The sequence below is a fragment of the Nycticebus coucang genome, chromosome 3 (assembly GCF_027406575.1).
Source record: "Nycticebus coucang isolate mNycCou1 chromosome 3, mNycCou1.pri, whole genome shotgun sequence".
In the NCBI taxonomy this organism is placed as follows: domain Eukaryota; kingdom Metazoa; phylum Chordata; class Mammalia; order Primates; family Lorisidae; genus Nycticebus; species Nycticebus coucang.
The window spans coordinates 124,519,971-124,540,520 of NC_069782.1; the positions used below are offsets into that span (position 1 = coordinate 124,519,971).

General features: G+C 44.6%; 1 protein-coding gene across 49 annotated transcripts in view; it reads right to left on the reverse strand.

Annotated features, from left to right (window-relative positions):
- Positions 1 to 20,550, reverse strand: part of SORBS1 (sorbin and SH3 domain containing 1) — a 243,112-nt gene that overhangs the window by 106,052 nt on the left and 116,510 nt on the right. For 29 of the 49 annotated variants that reach the window (XM_053582821.1, XM_053582833.1, XM_053582818.1 and 26 more), the window contains 4 exons: positions 16,571 to 16,625; positions 11,751 to 11,813; positions 8,599 to 8,694; positions 6,437 to 6,565 (listed from right to left, as the gene is read on the reverse strand). In XM_053582821.1, the coding sequence (XP_053438796.1) occupies positions 6,437 to 6,565; positions 8,599 to 8,694; positions 11,751 to 11,813; positions 16,571 to 16,580 (298 nt within the window). In that variant the 5' untranslated portion in view covers positions 16,581 to 16,625. The remainder of the gene's footprint in view (positions 1 to 6,436; positions 6,566 to 8,598; positions 8,695 to 11,750; positions 11,814 to 16,570; positions 16,626 to 20,550) is intronic. The other 20 variants (XM_053582809.1, XM_053582832.1, XM_053582805.1 and 17 more) reach the window with 1 other exon arrangement.

Consider the following 20,550-nt stretch of genomic DNA (forward strand, 5'->3'; position numbering starts at 1 on the left):
TGTGACTGTGCTTCCAAACCTCTAGATTTCATAAAGGGACTGTCATTTTGGCCTCAGATTGCCTAGTTTGAGCTCTCTATCTTGTTACCTGCAAATGTGAAATGGAGATAATATCTACTAACACCTCTTTCGAATCATGAGGATTAAATGAAAATATCAAGTATAAAGTATGTGAAATCAGAATCCAAAGCATAAGGGGAAAAAAATTCCCATAGATATACATTAGAGTTCTTAATCTTTGCCATTTGATAAATAGCTTCAAGAACATAATATCCTTGGAGATAGATCTACTTTTTCTTCTTTTTCCAAGTCTTTAAAACTGTCCCCAGAAGGCAGTTTCCAAGACTTCTTTAAGTGTCCCTCTCTTCCTTATTACATGAGAACTATATTTCTGATATTTCATCATCCCCATCTGTTACTTCATCTTCTCAGCCTGGAAGGTTGTAGTAGCCCTGAGCCTTTTGTACCTGAGAATAGCAAGATGAAATCTTACATACATAATCATCCATTATTAACTCTAGGTTGAAGAGACTGCCAAAATGCTTCTTCTAATGAATATTACCTTAGAGGTCCTAAGGTTGAGGAGGGCCTTGGAAAGTTGGATCCTAGATAGCTTTTGCAGTCCTGAAGAGACCTAGCCTTTCTGCAAGAAGTATAACTTACTTTCCTCCATCTGTTCTTTATATGCAATCTTTTCTAACCTGTGACTGTAGCCTTCTGATATTTTCTTTTATCTCACTCTGTGCTAATTGCATTATTGGCTTATTCCAAAGTTTGGGGGTTTCCCCCCTTTATTAGAGTCTGGGTCTCACTAGGTTGTCTGCAGTACAATAGCTATTCACAGGTCCAATCACAGTGGACTGCAATTTCAAACTCCTGGGCTCAAGCAATGATCTTGTCTCACCCTTCTGAGAAGCTGGGACTACACAGGTACACACCACCATGTCCAGCTGAAGTTTTTTTGCTGATAGTTCTTTTTGGGATCTTAGGCTAACTTTGATTTAGTCTTGCTATATCCTAGTAGAGTATTCAAGAAGTTCATAACGGAGGGTTAAAAGTGGCTCAATACTATGTTGAAACTAATAGATCAACAACTACAGGCCCACACGAGAGAAAAACACAATTGAATTCAAGAAGTAGGAGGGGAGTAATTTCCCACCTAAAAGGTACAAGGTAAGGATGTATGAAACACTTTCTGGGTGAAGGACTCAATGGCAACTCGGATTTTACCTTATAAATGTAAACAAGGTAACCTAATGATATTTACGCTCATATTAATCCAATAAATAAATAAATAAAAATAAAGGTGGCTCTACCAATCTTATTTGTGTTTTTTATTTATGCTTGTAGTAGAAAATTTAACTTTACACTAAAAGAGGTCTGGCCATTGCCCTCAGCTTCTGGGAAGTAATCTCTAAGTCCCTGGGATGTCATTCCTGCCTTTGTTTATCTAGGGGCTTTGAACCACACCAATAATGTGATTTGGGGTATGGGCTTTGAACCATCAAGAGCTCAACCTCCTAGAGGATTGGAAACTGAGATCTACCACATGAGCAGTGGATCATGCCTATGTAATGGAGCCCCAATAACAACTCTGGACATAAAGCCTCAAAGTTCCAGGTGGCAATACTCCAAGCACACATCAACGCTGAGAAATAATAGGCCCTGACTCCATGGGAGAGGGCAACAGAAGCTCCACATTTGGTACTTCGCCAGACTCTACCCTATGCTCATCTTTTCTTGGCTAATTTTAATCTCTTTCCTTTCCCTGTAATGAACCATAACCACACATATAGCAACTTTTAATTAGTTGTGTGAGTCCTTCCATCATATTATCAAAACTGACAGTGGTTGGGAAATACCCTGAACTTGAAGTTGGTATCATAAGGGAGGATGCTCTTATGGGGCTTTTCCCTTCAGCTTCTCAGTTGGCCCCAGTTCTCATATATGCACTCATAAAAAAGACTGTTTTAACAGAGGTAGGGGGTACCTGCAAGTGCTTCAACACCAATTTTCTTAAAATATCCTTTTGCTACTGCCATTTCTGGAGAGCAAATGTCAGGGTCAAATCAGAGGAAATGATTTGGCTGTAGGTCCAAGAATCTTTATGTCCAAAGCTAACTTTGCAGTCAGGAATCAGGCAATAAGAACGGCAGCCAACTGGCACAGAATTACCAAAATGTCAGGGCTGAACTGGACCTTGGCGTCAGAGTCAGAACACAGGAAGTGATGTGTCAAGCCACACAATCTTCAGGCTATACCAGACAGGAAGGTGGAATCACACCCACCATTAGCTCAGGCTCCCTGTCTCCTCTTGACTAAAAGCCCTCTGACCTGGGACTGGGGTGGAGTCACTCTGAACCAACATGGCCAACATTCAGACCTAACTAGACAACAAGATCAGGAAGCAGTACTATGATTATCGCCATTCTTTTCAGATTATATGATCTAAAAACCAAGGTCCGCATTCAGAAATGAGGAGGCTGATCAAGAGGCCTCCTCCCTGGTCAGGGATCTTGAGTCAAGCTATCCCTCAAAGGTAGGATTTTGGAGAGTCAGTTTTAACTGGGAAACTCCAAGGGTTCCATCTGTCACTGCATGCAGGAACATCTCTATCCTCCCAAGGTTCACTTGGATGCAGATGGCTCCCAAATCCACACTTAACTCCGAATTTCCAAATGCCCATTAGATACTTTCCCCTAGAAGAAACTCAAAATGTCAAAAATGGAAGTTTCTTCTTTCTTTGCCAAGAAACTCAAAATGTCAAAAATGGAAGTCAATATTCCTTTCAATCACCTTCACAAATCTCCCCATCTCTATGAGTGCCACAATTATTCTCCTAACAACCAGGGAAGACACCTCCTGGTCAGCACGGTGTCCTGCCTCTCCAAGGTCCTGAACTGACTGCATCAAGCCCTGTCATTTCATTCATCCTCCTGACGATAATTTTACCTTTGGCCCCTGTTCTTCATTCCTACCAGGCCCAGGCCCTTATGGCTTCAAATTGAAATTATTTCAAATATTTAATAGGCCTCCTAACTTGTAGAAACTAGAATAGTTACCATTAAAGAGTACTTGCTTTGGGTCTGTGCTAAATGCTTGCTATGAAAGAGCTCACATAATCTCAACAACTCTATCACAATCACTCCCATTTTACAGATGAGCCAACTAAAGCCCTCTAAAGTTCAATAACTATCCCACAATGCAAAGACAGTAAGTGGTAGACCTCAGCCTTGATAGATGACTGTGGACTCTGTGACTCCAGAACTATGCCACTCTCCCAAGACATGGGAGTTGGAGCAAGGAATGGAAATAGGGGATACTTCTGAAATGCAGTGCCCAAGAGTCATGTAAGGACTGGAGCTCCCATTCTAGGCAAAAAAATCAGCAACTTGGTGACCTATAGGAATTTAAGATGGAAAATCCAGGGAGTTAGGCAGAGAGGGGGTACATAGAGCGTCTCGGGAACAGATGCTGGCCCTCGTGATAAGGGAGGGCGCCAGTCGCCATTTGACATAGACTATGGGAAAAGTCCTGGGTAGTATGAAGCATACCCCAAGGCTTGGCAAGGGCCAACTGCTGCCTCCCAGTCAGGCTCCCAGTCCAGGTTGGTCATGGCTGTCTGAAAATGCTGCAAAAGACTATTTTCATGAGGCTGGTCAAGGACCAGGGCTCCTAGGACAGGATGGGAGACTGGTGTGAGCCAAGAAGTTGTCACCCAGAGGTCATGAAGAGAGTAGGCAGGGATGGGAGGAAGTCTGGGAGCTGTATGGGCACCACCAGAGTCAGGAGCCAGCAAGATGCTGGCCAAGGGGCAGTATGGGCAGAGAACAAGATCACCATTCCTAAGTGTCCCATCATCACATTCTCCAGTGCTAACTCATTCCAGTCTGCTTTGTACATTTAATAAGCGGGCATGGGGCTTATTTCCTCTACTCAAATCTAGCTTATTCCTTTTACCCAAACTGTCTTAGCATACCATCCTAAATTTATTACCAGCCAAAAGGATTCTATTTGTGTCAGGTTAATTTCTAAACATCCCAAGGTCATTGAGCCTTCTGAAACTAGAAATGTGTAGAAATATCTTGTCTAAGCCCCTCATACTTTGTACAGGCTTCAAAGTCACTGTGACTGATCCACAGTCAGAAAGTAAGGTAGCAGACTCCAAACTTACACCTGACTCTTCTGATGCAACAAATTGCCTTCTGCTCCCAGCAAATGCACTCAGAATTATTCTCTTTTCCTCCCTTCCCCTACTTCTAATCACAATTCCCAGTGACTCGCTCATCATCTGGCACATGGATAATGCTGAATAAATGTCTGCTCATTGGATTCAATGATCTCAACTTATAAGGAAGAAAATACTAAGCTTAACTAAAGTATGAATGACTAACAGCTATGCCATAATTCTTCCAAGTACGGTATTGCATTTTAAAACAATCTGGTGATAATTTGGTGAAATATCTTTCTTTGGTAGAAATATGTAAGATATACAATAATTTTGAGGCAGGAGAGGGCTTCTGACAGTGCCTCAAATGCTGGTAGCATAAGCATGTCCTGGGTAAGGAGCAGCACTTGTGCTCTATGCCAACACCACAGTGTAGCCACAAGAGGGAGCCCGAGGCTCCCCTCCCCACCCCTCTCCGCCTACTGGGCTGGGCCATTCCCGAGTCATTTCACTGAGCCATGTGGCCTCAGGTAAGGCCTTTTTCTTTGCATTGTCCCTTAGGATTCTCTCTTCCCCACCTGGGAAACTTGGAACTGGATCTTCCCAGTTAGGCTTAGAGAAGCTGGATTATTCCAGGCTAGAAAGAAAAAATTTTGCCTTCTCTCCTTGCCCCTCCTTTTCTGGAGAAGAGAGAAGCAACTGCAACAGGAAGAGGGGAAGGGGGCAGGCTCCGAGTGTAGGACTAAGAAGCTGCTCTGTTCACTTGCAGCACTGCAGGCTGCCCAGGCCTTCCCTTAGTGTAAGGATAAAGAAGTCCTCTCCAAGGACCAACATTACCAGAGAGGGGCTTGTGCTCAACCCAACCCTGCCCTCACCCCCAAGCATCTGCCTGGGTACCTGTTATAGGTGGCTGGGACAGGAAGAAAGTCAGTCTCCATGACACTGGGCACTGTCCATCTACACCCTACACGAGCCCATCTGAACCCGCTGGAAGGGTCTGCATGCCCTACACTCCTTTTCTCTTTCATCCCAAGGGAGTGGTCATCCCCTCCGTTCAATTCCTCCCTTTGTTTCCTTTGAGAAAGAAAGAAAACTCTTATCTCCTACAGCAGTAGCTCTCAGATGTGGTCCTTAGCACCGCTGGCATCACCTAAGAACTTGTCAGAAATGCAAAACCTCAGATCCCACCTCAGATTCACAAGTGAGAATCTACACCTAATATGGTTAAAGTATGAGAACCAACTTCCCTATAGAGTGGAGAGGGGCTGCCCCACTCTAAATAACTATCCCTGTGAACTTCAAAGTCAGCACTTCCCAACTCTTAGAATACTGGGGTTATGGAAAACCTTCTTTTCTCGAGGCCAGAATAATCCTACTCCTCATCTAGTAACAGCAGCTGACATCTAATAGTTCATTCCATGCCAACCCACCAGGCAAAGCACAACACACTTCACATACTTCTTCCTCACGATGATCTTAGGAGGCAGGTCCAATTATCAACCCCATTCCACAGATGAGATCATTAGGGTTGAGACAGTAATAATTTGTCCAAGGTTGCACAGGCAAAAGATGGTGAAGGCAGAATGTAAACAGAGATGTGTGAGGTTCCAGAGCCCCAGTTCTAAACCTTAGTACCATGTACTAGACATGTGGGTTCCCCAAGTTCCAGATCAGGGTGTGGAGATAGGCTCTACAGGGCTCTTTTGACCTCTCTTCTCTTCTCTAGTTTGTATTGGTCAAAGAATTGCCCTCTCAGCTGGCTGGTCCCCACTCCGGGCCTGAGCCCTGCCTACCTCTGCTTTCCTGGAAGCAAGGTCACTTGGCCATATGGACCTCCCAGCCTCCCCTGGTTGTTTCCTCAGCCAGCCCTGCCTGGACAGGTCCCTGCCAAACTCTTGGAATTGGGAATGATCTCTGAGAAGCTCAACCTCTACTCTATCTCACCATGAGCCAATTGCACAAACGCACTCTGCAGAGCACTGGCTGTTCTGACAGGGTTATCTGCTCAGTCAAAGTTCAAATAAAGTGGTGGTCACTGCTGTGCCTTCACCTGAAGCATGTGACTACCTGTCTGTTCAGGGATGTGACCACCATTCCTCACAGAGGGGACATGGAGCTGACTGTCCCAGCGACCCCTGAGTAAACCAGGAGGGAGCTAATGAAATCATACACACTCTCTGTAGCAAAAGCACAAACTCCACCCTACTCCTCATCCAGCCCTTCCCATGTGGCTTTAAATACTTCCCCCCAGTCAAAGTGATAATGCACCTGATTTGCTTCCATGTTGTGGGGTTTCCTGCGGGCTCACAGGGGTACTGCTTGGGATTTCCTTGTAGGAAGATGAGGCCCGGAGAGTCACTGCTCCCTTCCCAGTGCAGATTTTTGTAGGGTCCATATCTGAAAAGACAAGACCCCAAAAGAGAAAACTGAATCCAAGACTCCTGAAAGATTAAAGTTAGCAGGACAATCAGTTAGCAAATTGGCACAGCTGGGGAATGAGCTGGACCTAGTCGCAGCCACACAGTCTTCAAACACTTGTGGGCAATGAAAATTAATTTGCGGGTGGTAGAGAGGGACAAATCACATTTGCAGGTGTTTACTCTGCATCATGGAGTTAGGGGGAAATGGAGGCATGGAGGCAACCATGAGTAAATGCATGAGTTGCGATATCAGCCAAAAACATCTCAGAATGAAAGCAGGTTTACTCCTTTTATTAAATGTAGTTTAGGATGGTGAGCAGACTTCTGGCCAATTAGTAAGGCACACTTCAAGAAAGAGCTATGAAAGATTTCTCAAGCTTCCAGACCATCGTTCTTATAAAAGAGCCAGGCGGCAACATAGGGAGTCAGGTGGGTGTTCCACAGAGAATCATTGCTCCTTGTAGTTTTCCAGTGGGAAAGAGAAAAGGAAATGTCCTTAGATCAGCAAGTCAAGACCCTGGAAATCATGAGATAGAAGGATACACTTCCTGGTGAAAAAGCTCATGAGTGACAGCCTCACGTTCTAAACATAACCAAACCCCCACACACACAAAACAAAATTGACCAGAAAGGCTTCATCCTTCCATGAACGGTGTCCACTGCACCTCAGCGGTCCCCACAGGCCCCTCAACCTCTCCTACAGTTTTACGAGGGCCCAACAACAGACCCAGGTCACCTCTGAGAGTTCCCTTGAGAGGGAGTTCAAAATACACTCCAAAAGAGCTGGATGCCCATCCTCCAAGAAAATCAGTAATAAGAGGCAGGAAACGGGTGCAGACCACACAATTCCAGAAGGCAAGCATGCCAAGTGTTTCTTTCTTTATGCACAGCTGAGCTAAGCTGACCTCCATAGTTTTGTTTTTGTTGTTTTTTTTTTTCCACTTTTTTTCAAGTTGTTCACAGCCTGCATCCCTGACCTATAATTGTCATGATTATGATTACAGGTCAAATTTCAGGACATGCGTTTGAGCAAGATGTGGGCTCCAATGTCTGGCTCATCCCCATCCCTGTTCAAGGATACAAGGAGGCAAAGCCTGCTCTTTCCTTGTTTTTCACCACAGCCCCTTTCCAGCAGCCCAGAACGATCATCAGTGTCAGAGAGAGAACAGGTCTGCACTTCTTCCACTGAAAGTGAAGCACAAAAACCACAACGTATGGCAGGGCAGTCAGTGGCCTTGGACAGCATCTGACCTGTCCAACTCCATCAAGAGGCTAAGTGACTGATGTCACAAAACGATTGGGGAAACTGGTTCATGGTCATTTCAAAAGGCTGAGGGGCAAACTGACAAATCCAGCCCATCCATAGGATCCTGGACACACACCCAGATTTGCCCAACTTCTGAAAGTGCCACTGGATAAAGGATCTCTACACCTCCTTTGTCCTGTTTTGTACAGAAGGATGTGGTGAGCCACAGCTGACGTCCAAACTATACCCATGCCTGCAGAGAAGAGGGAGGAAGTGACTACCGGTAAATTGGATGCTCTGGGAAACGGCCCAGGAAACATCACACAGGAGAGTCTAAGTTTGGCATGTAAGGCAGCTGCCTCATTCGCAGGGAATGTAAGGCAGGGGCTCCCTGTGAGGCCAGTAATTCTCAGGGAAATGGGAGTTTTAACTAATGTACGAGGGTTGGAAACCTCGAGGGAGAGCCTAAGAAGTCCATGCACCTGAGACCCACTCCGGAGCGAATGCTTGGCCTCTGAACTGACCTTTCTCCTAAAGAAGGGAACGGCAAGGCCTCTGTCCTTAGTTCCTCCCCTCACTCGCTGACTCCCAGAAAAACACACACGCACACAGAGGAAGTGAGGAAACCAGCTGAGGAAGTGAGAGGGAATGCCTCCTAAACATGCAAGGATTAAGCCTCAAAGTATGGGTTAGAAGGAAAGAAGAAAGGAAACCATGCATGACCTGCTAATAATTTTAAAAGAAACCAACCCAAGGACAGATACCTGTAGGTAGGACTAGGCCTGAAGCGTTTTTCACTGTCTTCACAGGAATTATTTTAACAGCAGAAATAGAGCGTGCACGTAAAGGGTCGGCAATTGCTGAAAACACAAAAGGGTCAATGGTGCATCCAGAAAGAACATTTGGGAAACACTCAGGCAGTTGAGGAACTGGGCAGGGACAATAGCAGGAAGCCACCCACACAAAAAAGAACAATACAAAAAGCAGTAGATGCAGGAATTAAAAATAACTTGCTTTCTCTCTTTAGAGTTCTAGGCCAAGACAGCAGACCCCTCCCTCCAACCATCACCCAAAGACAGTTGGGCAGTGTTCATCAGTGCCTCCTGCCACACCAGGAGCTTGCCAAGGCTCTGGACAAAGAGATTTACAGAGACACAGACGGCCTGGCAAATAGAGGGAGGGGAGGACAGTCAGAGGCCAGGGCCCCTTGGGAGAATCCTGGGGGGAGGACTCTGAAGAGAGCTACTGGCCGGGAGGCTCCAGATGAGCACAGGAAGGAAAGGAACAAGTTCGTGAGTTGCCTGGTCCCTTTAGCCATCACAGCTGCTTCCCCTAAATTATAACTTCTGGGGTCCTGTGCCTACTCTGACAAGCACAGGCCTCTGGCCCCAAGCAAATCAGAACCCCCATCTGTTAGACAGCAGATGGTCTTGCTTAAACCCACCCATTCCTGGGCAAGAAGTGCCAAGTGTCAGAGTGCATTCGTAAGACCCTGGGCAACATCCAAGTGTACAGCCCAAGTGTCAGGATCCTGACACCCAGCTGAGCCAAGGCAGAGCAGGGGCACCAGTCTGAGATGGGTGAAGGCTACTGCCCACATATCCTGGGTGTTTATGCTCCTCTCCCTGCTCAGCCCTGGGCTCCCTACCTGGCCAGATTCTGCCATCACAACAGTGGACACATCCCCAAACCCTGCTTCTCACAACAAGCCTGTTGTGTCCCCTCCCCGCGCTGCCCCAATGGCAGCACACAGAGAGATGGGAAGGTGCCAAAGTTACTCTCACAAGCAAAGTCCAGAGGTCTTGTTCCACAGGGCGTTTGGGGGGGAGGGGCGTTGTCTGGGAACAAGGCTGTCACCACAGAATTAGCATCATGCTGGCCAGACTGTCAAGGGGACAGAGGGAGGGTGGGAGGCACCTTCCAGCCCAGCACACTGCCACCTGGTACAGCACGTGGCAGTCGCACCGCATCTGGTTGTTAATAGCTAAGTTGAGACTGATGATACTGCATGTATTAGGACATAAATGTGTTTTCATGGCAAGTCACTCAGGAGATGGGCAAGGTGGGAGACTTCTGGTACTGTTTTCAGAGGAAGAAGCCAGAAGCTCAGGCCATTGCTCTGGGCGCTTGGCTCTTGAGTGGAAAGGCTGAGACTGGAGCTCAGCTGTCCTGGGGCCTGCTTTAATGACCTTCCACTTTAATGACCTTGTCACTGTGATGACCTGTAGGTTACACCTGCCGCCTTGTTTCCAACCAAGGACAGGATGGACACATGTCCTTCTGCCACCCTCCCTCCAACCCCTTAAGTCTCTTATATAAATGAATTCACAGGAACGGGGTCTATAGTCCCACAGGTCTTATACACATTGGGGTCCCCACCCCCATGCTCCTCACTGGATGCTAAACTGTCCCCTGTGGCCACTCCACAGACACCTCCCCTCAGTGTTTCCTAAGTGTGACTTAGCCTATATTGTCCAAGGTCCCAATAGCACAGCAGACCTGGCCCTACTACAAGTGCAGAAGGTGGCCAGGTAGGGAGGCAAGAACAGGACGACCATCTCTCCTGCTGCCGAGGAACCCACCCCTCACCACAGGGTCCCACCTTCCCCATCTCCCGCTCTAGGCTTTTCCTCCCCTAGTTCTAAGTTCACATTTTGTCTTGCCTCAAGGGGAATACTGGCTGAACCAGGTGGAAATTATAAAGACCAAAATGCTGTGAAATTATTCTTTGAAAAATGGTACATTTTGACTTAAATGCACAATACCAGGATCTTTGTCCTTCCTCTTTGATACCATGGCATTTAGTCATCAAATCTCCTATGAGATAAGGGAACTCATACCCACCGGGATAAAGGACCTTCCAAGACATCTGTCTGTAAGTGGTAGAGCTGGGACTGGAGCTCATGCCTCATCACTCCACCCCAACTGCCCCATGACACCACCACACTGCCAAAATGGCACTCCGAGCCCTGCTGCTGGGCTACTGGGGCAGTCACACTGAGATCAGGATGGAAGTCTCCAGGGCACCCAAGTGCCCGTCAATACATAAATAAATTAATTAAATGTGGTAAATGCATACCGTGGAGTACTACTCAGTCATAAAAAACTGAAAACCATTCTTTTAAGTGAAACATCACAAGAACAGAGAAACACACACACGTACTCAGACCAAATCAGAGCTGATAGATCAACAATTAAGTGCACAAATGGAAGTAAATCTCAGTGAAAAATCAAGCTGGGGGAGGAGTGAGGGAGAGGGGACTGAGCACATCCACACCTATTGGGTACAGTGCTAACTGGGTGAAGACCACACTTATAACTTTGACTCAATCTGTACAACAACAAAGTATATAAACAAAACATGTGTACCCCCTAACATTCAGAAATTAAAAAAATAAAAATTAAAAAAAGAAAGTCTCCAGGGCAAACAAGACCTAAATGTCATCTTACCCATCATTCATTTCATGTTTACATCTTTTATCTCACAGTTTTTTGAAACTGAGAATATGAGAGGAGGTACATGAAACTAATGCCACTGACATAATTTATTTCAATGATTTAGGCTTTTGCCTTGGGGTCAGGACTGTGCACGTGTAACTGTTCATTACAGGTGAAGGTAAAATGCTGGGTACAGGACATTTCAGTGTGATAAACACCATGTGTACCAGGCCTGCAGCATGCCTTGGTCCTTGTATTTGATCCGTCCTTCACAGCATACGTGCAAGCTAGAGATAGTTTTTAATACATCACCCCACCGTGAGAAAATGGCAAATTCAGACTTAGGAGAAGAAAGAACAGGCTCAGATCTCAGAACATCAGTGCTGAGAGTGAGTCTCCAGTTCACAGCCTGATTAGGACAATGATGTGGTAAAAGTCCCTTCCAGGACCCAGGCAGGCTGCTCTCCAAGAGCCTTACCTTTGTCTTGCCCATTGCTGCCAGATGCCAAGCCATTCACCACAGCTTTGGAAGCATCACATTCTGAAAGGAAACAAAGAACAGGAGGCTTGTGAATTTTCCTCCCCAGCATTTAATGAGTCTTGCATGGAACATGGTGCTGGGGGGACAGATTTGAGAGACAGCACAGGGATCCCGTACTCAGGGACCCCGGAGTGATTCCATCCACCTCCCCTCACCCACTCTGGGGGTTTCCTCAGCCCTGGGGTAGGCCGCTCAGCACATCATGGGGGAGGGAGTTCTGGGAATGCTGCATGGCCTGAACCAGGAGAGGACGAAAAAGGTGCTTGAGGATGGAAGTATGCTGAGGGCAAGATGAATTCTCCTCTGTCTCCTTGCTATGGCTTCCTTCCTGACATTTAAATAATCTGCTTAACTCCCTAAAAATGGTATCTCCAACCTGACTAAGGCCTACCCACCCCCTCAAAGGCAGCTCACATTCATCCATACATGCCTAGGCTACAATCTGTCAAACAGAACAGAAGCCTCAGACTCCTGGACACTTCCCTTCAGCCACCTCCCCCCATACCGCACCTGTCAAAGTCACACTGTCCTGCCTGTGAAGTGTCCTTAAACATACCCTGCCTTCCCAGCCTGGTTCAGATGCTCATGCCACCGTCCAGGGATGACACGGCTTCCTGGCCGCTCCCCAGTCTCCTCTCCATCCTTCCTCTAACCTGAGCCTCAGTTTGCATCCCAAGAGCAGGTTCTAGACCCTGACCTAACCACAGGTTAAAAAGCTCTAGGGTGGCTCAACGCCTGTGGCTCAAGCGGCTAAGGTGCCAGCCACATACACCTGAGCTGGCAGGTTCAAATCCAGCCCAGGCCCGCCAAACAACATTGACGGCTGCAACCAAAAAATAGCCGGGCGTTGTGGCAGGCGCCTGTAGTCCCAGCTACTTGGGAGGCAGAGGCAGGAGAATCGCTTGAGCCCAGGAGTTAAAGGTTGCTGTGAGCTGTGATGCCACAGCACTCTACCCAGGACCACAGCTTGAGGCTCTGTCTCTGAAAAAAAAAAAAAAAAAAAATCTCCAGAGTGCAAGACAGAGAGAAGGAAAATGGGATTCTGCAATGTGATTTTCTAAATCCTCTTTACTTGAAATACACTTTTATTTTGTCTCAGTTTCAAAGCTAAAAATTTAGGGATTTAGTTTGGGAGCTTAATCATTCAGAATATTATTTCCATGGTGGGAGAGGAAACATATTCTGTTTTCAAAATTGTACAGATGATTGTTTGGAATATTTTTTTTTATTAAATGGGATGATCTGTACATGTGTCTTAGCATACCTGGTTGTATTTAAATTAACAAACTAATCTTCTTGATAATTAAAACCAACCAATGAACCTATAAGCCCCAGAGGCCACAAGCTATCTGAGCAACTCACAACCTGAATTCAAGGCCTTCCACCACCAGTCCCAGCCCCTTCTAGCTGCATTTCCCTCTTCTCCCTGCCTGCAGTGCTGGTCTCAACACTTTGGGCATGTCAGGTACTTTTAGACCCCTAGGCCTTGGGTTCTACAAGGCCCTTGGCCAAGAATGCCTTCTCCTCTCTTCTGACCTTGAAGAAATGCTACACATTCTTGAAGCTCCCTTAGATGTCACCTCTTCTGTGTCAGCAGAGACTTTCCTGACACTGCGAGCCTCCCCATCTACCTGCAGTGTAAGTTCCACCCAGTTCTCTATGCAAAAATAGCACCTGTGGCAAACATGCTTGGAGGGACCCCCAATAGCCAAGCACCAGCCAAACACTAAACATAATCATAACTAGCTATGGGATTTATATGTTTATTTGTTTTTTCGAGAATAGTCACATGCAGAAGTAAGATGGGGAGTTAGGGGGAACAGAACAAGGAGTTTGGTCTCTGATTGCAAACAATTGAGATAACTCACTACCTTTGGACCAGGCTAGCTATGAGTTTTTACACACTGATTCGCCTGGATCTCAGGAGCCATGTTTAGCATTCCATAATTGGCATCTCACTTTATCCTTAAGGCCCAGACCCCTGAAGCTAGGAGTTAGGAACTCTTATTGTATAGATAAGAAAACTGAGCCTTAGAGAGGGTGCCAGGCCTGCCCAAGATCACTTGGCTGGGATTTGAAATCTGGTCTGCCCCATCTCACAGCTCATCTTCTTCATTGCCAATGCGATAATCATTTTGTTTTCCTGATTTATATATACTATTTCCCCAAATGCTGTGACTAAAGCCCAGTCCCAAACCCTAGTAGCTCATTAGGTTGAAACGAAGTCACCTTTCCTGGGCCCTTAACAATCAGCCTCCTACAGGTGGTCACCTCAAACGTTTATAAACTACACTGACAGGCCAGCCTGGATGCTGCCCATGGCCAGATGTGAGCAGCCACTTCACCTCCCTAGGGTGGCTTGGATTTCCCGTATGCTGGCCCCATGGGCAGGCTGTCCTGCAAATTGCCTCACATCTACCTACAGATGAAGACTAATTCTCCTAGATGTCAAGTCTCCCTCAAATTCTCATTTTTGGGATGGGTGGAAGGAGGATACTGGCAAGAAGGCCAGAAATCCAAGTTAAAGAAACAACACAAGTTCCATCATCCATTTTTTTTTCTAGAACTATCTCTTCCCTGTGTATCTGCCCAACTTCTTCTACGACAGCAGCCTTTACCTTAGGCCTCCCAAGATAGAATACATCAGCCTCTGAGCTACCATCAACCCAAACCCATGTTCTTCCATTGCTTTTTTATTTTTCCTTTAATAAATATTAAACAAACCTGAAGACATTTTGGAAAAGTATTTAAAAATCAATAATTCCTCCACCTCAAAGTCAAACCTCTGCAGCATAACAAGTTGGTGTCCAACAGCCAAATTTGACTCAGCAGTGCTACACACTAACTGGGGGATCCCAGACAAATCACTAGCCCATCAGGGCCTCAGTTTTCCCATCTACATAAAGGGGGTATTAAACCATGCCCACCATTGTGGGTTTGCCAGGAGAATGAAACAAGATCATGCAGGGAAATCACTTCTGGTAGTGACTGGCAGCCCAGCCCACATCCGGAATAAAAAGAACATATCGTTTTCATGCTGCTCCTTCTACCAAAGAGTAAAACAAATATTTTCCACATAGCTACTTTCTTCCTAATGATCATTTTTAATAGTGGCATAATATTCCATCAAGTAAATACACATAACGTACTTACTCATTCCCCACCTTCATGTGGGTGATGTTTTTGTCTCCTTTCCCATTACGATAGACATTCCCAAGCGTGGGATTATCAGGTCAAAGGGTCTAGAGCTTTGGACTCTTCCTAAGGAATGCCTCCTTCCAGCACCCCACCTGCAGGAGACATCCTGGGGAGAAGTCCCTGGGGCATTTCCACTCCCTCACCCTCCTTCCAAGCCCTTCCTTTCCTTCTTCTCTGGCCCTTATTAATGACAAGAGTAGCAATGCCAGTTTAGACTAATTATGACATTGGAAGAGCAGAAAACTTCAAGCTATAGAGCAAAACTTATTTTTAAAAAGCCATGGCCTGTTTTAAAGGACAACAAAAGTAAAAAGCCAAACAGACAACAGAATATGAGTTATAAAGTAGGAGTTACTGGCAGCACCCAGGACTACGTGAAGGGGGAAAGAAGGTGCATAGTCTCTTCATATACCACAGAAACACTCAAGGAATCAGGGAAAAGCCAAGTCCCTCCCTTTGCAAAGAGGAACCCTGGGTTGATACCAGCAAGACCTCATACCTTAGACATAGTGCTCAGCACTTTAAAAGCACTGCCTTGCTTAAACCTCACAAAATCCCATGGAATTGGTGTTTTGATTATGTTCATTTTGCAGAAGAGAATGCGGAGAAGGGTCCGCCACAGGCTCAAGACCACAGTCAATGCATGATGAGGCCAGGTGTGGCCCTGAGCTGTTCCACCCTGGAATCCTTCTAGATCCTAACCATATGCTGTCTTACTTAGAACTTGACTAATAGGGTACTACATGCAAATAAATGGAAAAGGTTTGTCTTCAATCCACAGAGGTCACGAAATAGTGTAGGATTAAGAGACTCCTGAATGAAATATCCAAATTGTCATCCCCCACCCCCACTCTGCCCCACCTATAGGTCTCCAGGGGGCCCAGGGCATGCTCAGTGGCCAAGGCAATCCTTAATCTCCAGATGGAAACTTCCTTGGCTCCAGTTCTGGACTGGACTGCTGACAGCTCTCAGCTACACAATGAGCAGTGATCTGTTCCCATCTCTGTCTTCCCTATCTTGTGTTTTCTCCCCAGTTCAAACCTAAAAATACTCAAAACTAGTTATCTGTTTAGGTCTTGCTTTTTTTTTTTAACCAAAGGCAAAGCAAAAGAGTAAGCAAACCAGCCAACCCAGATGATGAAAGTATTAGATTAGTTCACACCCTGGGTTAATTATGATCAGTTTGTTGACTTTTACTGCATTCACCTGGATTAAGAACTGCCACTGAGGTGTATACATATGTCAAAATTTATCAAATTGTATATGTAAGATATCTACAGTTTATTGTAGGCCAATTATATCTCAATAGTGGGAAAAGAGACTAGTGAAAAGATTGGGACTTGGCACATGCAAAGTGTATAGCATAGTAGGCATTCAAAAAATCATTAACAATGACAGTGACGATGGTGATGAAGATGATTTTATGACAAAACTTGGCCACTGCCCAAGTTCCAAAAAAAATGAAATGCTGCTGGGGCCTTCAGAGGACATGGAAAATCTGGTTAATCTGCCCAGTTTTGTAGATTGACAAGAGAAGGACAGGATTTTAAATCACTTACCAGAGCTCATGGTGGTCGCAGGACAAGTCTTCTGAAACTGGGGCTCTGAACTGCTCTGCAGAAAAGCAAACACCACACAGTGGAATCAATGGCAGGCCCAAGGTAAATACCTATGGTTAACATTTAAAATGCAGACTCTATAACCCTTGACAAAGTAGACAAAGTAGTTGCTTGGCCATGTGCTATCGTGACCTTGGATACATCAATCAGCCTCCTTGGTCTCAGTTTTGTCACCCATACTTGCATGCTATACAAGATCTCTTCTAGCTCTAACATTCTACTAAAAACTTCAAGTTTTAATGAGCACACGTGGTTCAAGAAGGAGATAAAGGGGGAAAATGCATTTTAGGAGAAAGAAAAAATTATAACACAAACCAGATTATCAGAAGCTGATAATAATAAAGAATGCTTACATGCCTATACGCACAAGGCAAAGTTCTAAGTGCTTTAAATATATTAATGTATTTGTTCCTCTCAACAACCCTGAGGTAAGCGCTAACATCATAATAAGGAAACTGAGGCACAGAGTGGCGTGGTGATGCAGCTTGCCTGCCATGATGGGAGAGTTGATACTGGAACCCAGACAGCTGACTCCCAGGCCAAGGCTCCCAGGCACCACACACACTGGTGTTCAAATGGATAACCCCTCAATTTAGTAGGGTTTCAAATCATACACAGCTTAAATTATACTGACAATGCCCTAAGACATATCCAGAAGATCTTTTTTGAGTTATAATTTGCACACAACCAAATGTACCTATTTTAATTATACAATTTGATGACTTCTAACAAATACATATATCCTACAACACAATGACAATATACAGCATTTCCCTTACCTGAAAAATTTCCCTCATGCTCCCGGGACAGTTTCCTTATTCCTCTCTATAGATATGTATCTTTCCAAGGCCCTGTTAACCAATAACCTGCTTTCTGTCACTGTAGTTTTACCTTTTCTAGGATTTTGTAGAAATAGTATCATAGTATATGTGATCTTTCATGCCTAGCTTCTCTTGCTCAGCATAACTTTCTTTTTTTTTTTTTTTTTTGAGACAGAGCCTTAAGCTGTCGCCCTGGGTAGAGTGCCGTAGCATCACAGCTCACAGCAACCTCAAACTCCTGGGCTTATGTGATTCTCTTGCCTCAGCCTTCCAAGTAACTGGGACAACAGGCGCTCGCCACAACGCCTGACTGTTTTTTTTTGGTTGTAGTTGTCATTGTTTCTTGGCAGGCCTGGGCTGGATTTGAATGCGCCAGCTCTGATGTATGTGGCTGGTGCCTTAGCTGCTTGAGCTACAGGTGCCGAGCCAGCATAACACTTTTGAAAAGTAACTAGCTGTATGTGTGTGGGTCATTTTCTGGATTTTATTCTGTTCCATTGAGATACTGTTATCTACTAAGAAAATGCCAGGAAGGCTATGTTAACCATTGTGATGAAAATATGTCAAATGGTCTATGAAGCTAGTGTATGATGCCTCATGATCATATCTATGTACACAGCTATGATTTCATAAAAGAGATATTATTATCTAATAATTCACTGTCATGATTACTATAGCTTTATATAGTCTTGAAATTAGGTGGTGTGTCTTCCAACTTGATTCTTTTTCAAAATTGTTTTAACTCTGGGAGCTGAGGCTAATGGATTGCTTGAGCTCAGGAGTTTAAGACCAGCCTGAGCAAGAGAAAGACTCCGTCTCTACTAAAAACAGAAAAACTAGCAGCTGGGCATTGTGGCAGGCACCTATAGTCCTAGCTACTTGGGAGGCTGAGGCAGGAGGATCACTTGAGCCCAGGAGTCTGAGGTTGCTGTCAGCTAGGCTGATGCCATGGCACTCTAGCCAGGAGCAACTGAGTGAAACTGTCTCAAAAAAAAAAAAAAAAAAAAAAAAAAATATTATTTCAGTTATTTGAAGTCCTTTGCATTTTCATGTAAAGTTTAAGACCATATTATCAAAGAAAGCCCCTCCCCCCCTCCCAAAGTCTGTTGTAATACTGCTTGGGATCATGCTGGATCCATACATAGACCAATCTGGGGAAAACTAACAGTTTAATAACATTGAGTCTTCCGATTCATGAATATGGCCTATCTCTCCCTTTATCCAGATCTTCTTTGATTTATCTCAGCAATGTTTTATAATTTTCAAAGCACAGGTCTTGCATATACTGTGAATAGTGAGCTCTTACTGAATACATCTGAAGGTCATACAGTCTGAAAAGCAAGTCCTCAGAATATGTGGAACCTTGATATTTAAAGTGTGATCCAGAGACCAAAAGCATTGCCATTAGCTGGAAACTTATTAAAAATACAGGAACTAAAAAAAAAAAAAAAAAATGCAAAAACTCAAACTTCACTCTATATCTACTGAATCAGAATTTGCATTCTAACAAGATTCCAGGTGTTCCCTTTGTACTTTAAAACATGAGGGGCAATTACATAGAGAAAATTCTTGGTTTGTATATTGTGTAATTAGGATGTCAAGATACGGTATAAGGGTCTGCATAGGAGATATGCTTTAGTTTCCTTTTTTTTTTTTTTTTTGTAGAGACAGAGTCTCACTTTATGGCCCTCGGTAGAGTGCCATGGCATCACACAGCTCACAGCAACCTCCAACTCCTGGGCTTAAGCGACTGCTTGCCTCAGCCTCCCGAATAGCTGGGACTACAGGCGCCCGCCACAACGCCCAGCTATTTTTTGGTTGCAGTTCAGCCGGGGCCGGGTTCGAACCCGCCACCCTCGGTGTATGGGGCCGGCGCCCCACCTACTGAGCCACAGGCGCCGCCCTAGTTTCCTTTTTTAAGAAGTTAAAGTTGGGCGCTGGTTTCCATTCTGGATAGTTGCTCTGCTTATTGTCCTGGGAACTGACAGTAGAGTGCAAAGGGTGACCAGGAAATCATTCTAAGTCATTCACTGCAGCCCAAATCAGCAGTAACTTTGCCTTTATCACTGTCAAGTACACCTGAGACTACCCATGACCTTCAATAGCCTCTTCCCTATCCTTCCAATATTCTCTAAGCTGTGGAGACATTTGTTCTTTTAGTCTAGGAACCTGTTATTTATATGCCCTTGTGTTTTCCAATCCTAGTTCTTTGATATAATTTACCTCCCAGGACCAAGAGGGCTACTGTGATATCATCCAAATGCTTTTATTTTATAAATAATTTTCATGTTAATTTTATTATGTTAAGGTTTTAGTTGACTCATTTTTTAAAGCAATATTGAAGAAATCTTTTTAATTCAACTGTGAAGTTAACAGAAATTTTTATTCCTTTACAGTCCTTTCTAAACTTTAAATGCATAAATAACATGTACACAGTGACAAATACAATATGTAGATTGCTTTGTTTTCTAATTTTTAAATTATTTCATGAATATTCTTCTACTTTTCTAACACAGCACATCCATCATTTTAACTGCTGTATAATATTTCATTATAATCATAGCCCATAATCCATTTACTAATTCCCTCTGTACAGATTAATCTAATTCATCTTAATGTTGAAAATAAGCACAAAGCACATAGCGTTCTTAGGCTGGGAAAGAAATAAATGCAGATGTCTTATGAATCAAACAAAGGAAAATCAAGTCACACATGATGAGTAATCACCGGCATTTGGAAGTAACCCCTTGCACACTTCATATTTTTGAATATAGAAACTACTAACATCTAAGTGTCAGCTCCACTCCTACTTACAAACTGACCTAAAGCAGACATGGTTAGGAATAATATTTAAAATATTTAATCATCATTTTGCCATAAATGACCACTCACCAGAGTAGATGCCAGTTGTAGCATCTACTCTAGGAGGCCCTCCCTGTACCTGCTATTAGCAATTTAGTGGCTAGACAGAGAGAAGGTAGAAGAAGAACAGATCCAGGGTGGTGAGAAACTATTTCAATATTTTAAGAACTAGTATGACAGGGCGGCGCCTGTAGCTCAGTGAGTAGGGCGCCGGCCCCATATCCCGAGAGTGGCGGG